At 39.5% G+C, this 6000-nt stretch overlaps 1 protein-coding gene across 1 annotated transcript in view; it reads right to left on the bottom strand.

Annotated features, from left to right (window-relative positions):
• Positions 1–1422: 1422 nt before the first annotated feature.
• The window catches only part of OTC (ornithine transcarbamylase), a 31733-nt gene continuing 27155 nt past the window's right edge, over positions 1423–6000 (bottom strand). The window contains exons 9-10 of the mRNA XM_082062301.1: positions 5061–5198; positions 1423–2631 (exon numbers count right to left, since the gene is read on the bottom strand). Of these exons, the coding sequence (XP_081918427.1) occupies positions 2572–2631; positions 5061–5198 (198 nt within the window). The 3' untranslated portion in view covers positions 1423–2571. The remainder of the gene's footprint in view (positions 2632–5060; positions 5199–6000) is intronic.

Here is a 6000-nt window from a genome sequence, read left to right as displayed (position 1 = left end):
TAAATGTAATGAAAAACACTGTAAGCTATTAGTGACTGCTACCTGTTATGCATTTGTTTTAAGCTCTTTGAATGCTGATAACCATTTTCTTCTCCTAGAAAATCTTCCTATATGATTGCTGTTTCCTTTACTCACCACATTTGCAGTCCTCACTTGTAAATTCAAGTAATGAATTCATGAGGAGTCTGGATGGCATAATAATACTCTCTCGCGTGCTACCACAGCTACCACCCAGCAATCCCAGGACACTTAACCTGCGCAAGTGGATTAAAAGCCTTACAGAGCTGTTCTGCTGCATGGGGAGGCAGCGAAAGTCCCTTCAGGCAGAACAGAAACCCTCCTGGGCACCATGTTTCTGGGTCCCCAGGGCAGAAACATACACGTCTATTTGGTACCAACCCAAAGGCTCTAGGAAGTGTCAGATCTGCTCTGCATGCATCATGCAGACAGCCTGCACATGTTCAGTAAATCTGCCCCGTCAGGATGCATCTGGCTCCCAGCACACACCACACAAACTGGATGCTGCACGTGCAGAACTGTGTAGTACATTCAGTGCTTCCACACAATGGTCAGTCGCTCAGCACACGTGCATGAAATCCACCCATTACTTCCAAAAAGCATCAGTATAGCTGATGGTGTCAGCAGTTTGTGCAAGACAGAGCAAGGATGATCATCCTTTGCCGTATATGTTCACAAAGGAATAGAACTACGTGAAATTAACCCCCCGGAAATGTTTGACTCCATTGCTCATGTGCTATACAGCAGATCTATGCATGTGTTTTAAAAATGTCAAGGGGATTCAGACATCTGGCATCCTGCTCAGGTGCCTAAGTATAAAAAGGGTCTGCAATAACCTAAATGCATTTTAGCTCTAATCAAGAGCACAAAGAAGCAAGAGAGTAGCAGATAACTGTTAATCTGTTCACCATGAAACATTCAACAATACGGCTTCGTTATTATAAATCTGCCTAACTTGACTGATAGTACAAGCCAACACAATAAAACTGACATTAATGTGTTTTTTCTGAAAGGACTCACAAAATGAGTTGCCTACTCTCAGCACTAAAATCGGGTTAGGAGGGCATCTACAATTCTAAGCACTTGAGCAGCTCAGTAGCTGCAAGAGGACCAACCATACTTTTAAGTGGCTTGCTGAACTGGAGCCTAATTCACAAAGCAGAACCTAATATAACCAGAAATATGCTATATTGCCTGCATTTTCATCTGCATACTAAATTGGAAAGTAAAACATTGATTTCTAGCACATACCCTATTCCTCCATCATTGATGCGGCTAGATCTCTGAGATGTAAATGATCAGGGAATCATTGAAACTCTTGTAATGTTGTAACAGAAAATGTTGATTTTAGCAAGAGACATACAAATGCCTGCAAAAACAATGAATCAATTATAAGTGGGTAGATAAACGAAAGTATTTTTATTTTCATTTCAGTGATGTGTGTGGCCCAGCAATGAACCCCAATTTTGAAAGGAATTAAATAATGTTTTTGAGCTGGTCAGAAAATGAAAACCCCTTTGCAGAATTCTAAAAAAATCACAGACACCGTTCCAGTATTACAGCAGGAAAAAAATCAACAGTCTTGAATCTAATCAGAAACAACAAAGAAGGTGGTTTTGAATAGTTCTCAAAGCGTTACCTGAAATACTAAGCACACTTATCCAGTCATCATAAAAACTACAAATGCCATTAATTTATTTACTACAAAGAAGGATTATCTGAAACATACACCATGTTACAGTGCCAAACATAATGCAGCAAATTCTTTCTGCAAAGGAGCTGTATACAGTTCCATCATATAGTGCCCCTCATGTTTGCTTAGAAAAAAAGAAATAGAAACCTTGTTGCTTCAGCCAAAATTCTGTTTAGGGAGTGAAGGTCTAGGGGAGACGGACAAAGAGTGAACTAGTTCCTTCCAGCCATCTCTCTCTGCCGCATCCAGCCCTGGGGAAGCTGCTCTATTCCAGTTCTGCAGCAATATCCTCCTGCGCCAGCCCACAGGAATGTCATGGAGGAAGATAATGCTCACAAGGTCTCTGTATTTTCTGTGTCAAACAGGAGTGGGATTTGGAGGTTGGCTGGAGGACAGAAACAGGAGCCAGGGTGCCCAGGAAGTGCAGGCAACCAAGGTAAACTAAAGTATTGCTTCTAGACGCACACTTCCTGAGACCAGCACTTAAATGGACAAGTTAAGGGAGAAGTTTACGTCTGTCCTGTTACACTGTACGAGTTCCAACACATCCATGTGTGGCCACGCTCAGCCTATGATGCTGGCAGAGCCAATTATTAAAGTACAACCTTGGAACATTTTCTGTGATGCTGATCACTAGAAAGGATAGACAACTTGGATCATCGAGATGAAAAGCAGCTTTTGAAATGGTGTTTGCTGTCTTGAACATTTTCACAAATGTAATGCAATATTATACAGCTAACCATACAGTTCTATTAAAGAATCATTCATAGCCTTGATCCTTTCTGAAGAAGATCTACGTATTTGCGGACCAGAATATTCTGCCAATGAAGAATATTTTTCTCTTGGCAGGAATCCAAGCATCAAAACGTAGGCTTTTGTAGCTGCGGTGAGTAATCTGTCAGCAGGGAAACCATGACAGCCTAGAGGAGAAAGAAACGAAAAAATCCAATCATATTGGAAACAGATACTCCATAAAAATAAATAAGGGGGAAATATTTTCCAGGTCTAATGTCTTGTGTTGAAAATTATTGTCCTGCCAAAAAACTGCACACTTAGATTTATTTGCTAGAATTTCTGATGATGAATCAGGAAAGAGCTGTGAATCAGTTAGGATGTTCTGTATTGTAGCTGATAGGTTTTCTCAGTGCAGACAAAATACATTAATGGACAGCCCAGGAGAAATTCAGACAAAGCATTTAGATCAAATGCTGAGGCCTTTTTGGCGAGTTGCATTGTATCCTCAGCTACTGCTAGGAGATGCTGTAGGCACCCAAACAGCACACAGATTTGCTTGTGGATTTCAGCAGAAGTTCCATTAGCATCAGTGAGAGCCATACTAGAATAAGAACTTTGAAATTGATCCCAGTTTAGCTATACTTTCTGTGGTAAAACATGGAAAACCCTCAGCGAGGTTAATATTGTGTCATCTACTCCTCTTGCCCTCCTCTGGGCATACCTTAGGTATGGCTGCAAAAGGAGAGTAATAGGAGTGGCAGGCCAATAAAACATGGTGGTTCAGCAGCTCTGCCATCCTCCTCAAACCTGTGTACAGCACAAGCCCCATGCTTGCGTAGTTTTGACAAAGTATTTCCCGCTTCACTCTGTTGGTATTTCACAGCAATGTCTGGCTGCAAATTGTTATTTTGGCCCAGAACTGGATTTACAAGGGTTCTCTGGGGGTTGTGGTCTTGTTGCCTGTCCTCCCTTTCCCTTCATTTTGATGGGAGGCCCAAGCCCACAGCAGGGACTGCACTGACAGCTGCGCAGCCCCTCACTGGTGCCCATAGAATCACAGAATCATTTTGGTTGGAAAAGACCCCAAGATCATTTAGTCCGACCATTAACCTAACACTGGCCCTAAACCTTGACCCTAAGAACCTCATCTTCTAGGTTTCACCAGAGATGGTGACTCCACCACTTCCCTGGGCAGCTTGTTCCAATGCCTGACCACCCCTTCCATGAAGAAATTTTTCCTAATATCCAACCTAAACCTCCCCTGGAGCAACTTGAGGCCATTTCCTCTTGTCCTATCACTTGCTACTTGGGAGAAGAGACCAACACCCTCCATGCTGCAACCTCCTTTCAGGTAGTTGTAGACAGCGATCAGGTCTCTCCTCAGCCTCCTTTTCTCCAGGCTGAACAGCCCCAGTTCCCTCAGCTGCTCCTCATCAGACTTGTGCTCCAGGCCCCTCACCAGCATCCTTGCCCTTCTCTGAGTGTCACAGCTGCACTCAGCCTTGCTTGGAACTACAGCGGAGCAAATAATTTCTTTTTCAGTTTGCTGTCTGAACTGAAAGTGGTAGAAAATAATAGATATACAAGACCCATACAGTCATCATTTTTTAGCTTGATAAAATACAAATATGACACTTTTCTTACCCCCAAAAATGTGCAGCTGGAACTCAAAGGAAAGGGTTTATTTTCTTTTTAAAAATGTATTATTTAACTCAATTAGAAACATTGCAAAATTAAAATAAAAATATGAGCACTTTTCTGAATTTCATGGCCAAAACTATGAATTTAACACAAATTTGTTAATAATTTTGTCCATGTCCAAAATCTGAAGTTTTGATAAATACAATACTCAACTACTTATTCACTTGGAGCACATCTAGCGTTCATTGGAGAGCTACGACAATGCCATTTCGCTCTTTTTTTTTCACCTCCGAAAGTTTTCTACCAGCTTTTGTGAACATAGTGGTTCTAAAGCCAACAATAAATAACAGGCTACTGAGATCTGGCAGTAATTTTCTGCAATTCTAGGAATGCTGAGAGGGGAGTCATGGTTTATGCTAAATGCCAAGTGTTCTCTCATGGTTCCCAAGGATCACACACAACTACCCACACCATAACTTTTCAGGGTCCTTTAAAGTTTTGCTCTTGCAGCACTTTCTCAGGGAAAGTTCCCATTGGTGTCAGTGGCAGTTTTTCCTGAGAGAAAACTGCAGAATCTCTAGCTTCGAGTGTTTGGGAAATTGTAGTTTCTAAGACCAGTCCCTGGGACCTTAGAATTTAACGTTTTAAAACTGAGCAGCTGAGTTTATCATTAGAGTAAACCCAGTGATTTAAATTTAAAAAAAAAATAAAAAAAATAATAAAAAAACCAGTTTAAACTATAGATATCACTAGGTCAAGCAACAGCAGATTATCATCAAAATAGGTCCCATTTGTCTCCAGAAGTATTTGTGCCTGTAGTCAAAATTGTGATGTGCTGTGGGGTGCATTTCAAACATATGTATTAACATTTACTATTTATTGAGGAACCAAGCTGAATCCAAGCCTGTAGTGTAAAGCAGAAGAGAAGCTGACCCTAACCTCTAACTAGTGGGTTTTGGTTTGTTTTTTTTACCATAATTGTCCATTTTCTGTTTTCAGCCTCCTGGAAAACCAGTGACTGTGGAGAATAAAATACTTCATCATCAACTTCTTCAGGTTTTCTGGGTAAACAATGTAAAAAAGTCCAGTTGGAAGCAGCAGATTTTGCAGTCTGTAGATCAAAAAATATATAAAAATAAAGAAATGTAGGAGGACATTAATAAAATCCTTTACTAGTAAAAAGGTTAACAAATTTTATATTAACTCCCACCCTAGTTACTTGGATGATGAACTCAGAAATATTCCACTAACTTCAAATGAATTCCTCATCTGTGAATAATATGGGAATATCCCAATTTAAATCAGTAAGAGTTCAATGTTGACTTCACAGAAATCAAATATTTACTTCTATTTCTCTGGCTTTAGTAGAGGAGTAAAAGCCCCAGTAACCCAGTGGATCAGTAAAGTGCAATCTTTATTTTAAAACCATATAGTAATATAATACCATTGATAATTGCAACATGAACATACTAAACCATGATTTCAAATGCTATATTTTTTTTTCTTTTGATATTGTAATTCATAATATATTGATCTAACATTGATCTAATGCATTACAGCATTTTAGGCCAGATCAGAGACATACCCATCAATAGTATTTTGTGAACTTCCGTTAAAATACTGTAAATTAAAGCAGTAATTCTATCAGCAAGGAAAATGTCTTTTTTATCTTGGACTCTTTATAGTTTATGACTTTATGTTTTCTCTATCTGATTTTGTACTGATAAGAATTTCAAGTAGATTATTTTAAAGACATACACTTAATGCTTTATCTATTGACAGATACAGACAAAATTGCCCCAAATGCTGCCCAGGCATTTAAGAGTTAATCTGTGAGCTGTTCATTCTAAATAAAATACAAGAGAGCATTTCTGGTAGCAAAGAGAAAATGTGAAGTTAGAAATAGTTTTTAG

Source organism: Streptopelia decaocto (assembly GCF_964273445.1).
Source record: "Streptopelia decaocto genome assembly, chromosome: 1".
Taxonomy (NCBI): Eukaryota; Metazoa; Chordata; class Aves; order Columbiformes; family Columbidae; genus Streptopelia; species Streptopelia decaocto.
The sequence above is the reverse complement of the archived record's forward strand: the minus strand, read 5'-3'. Positions and strand labels throughout refer to the sequence as shown.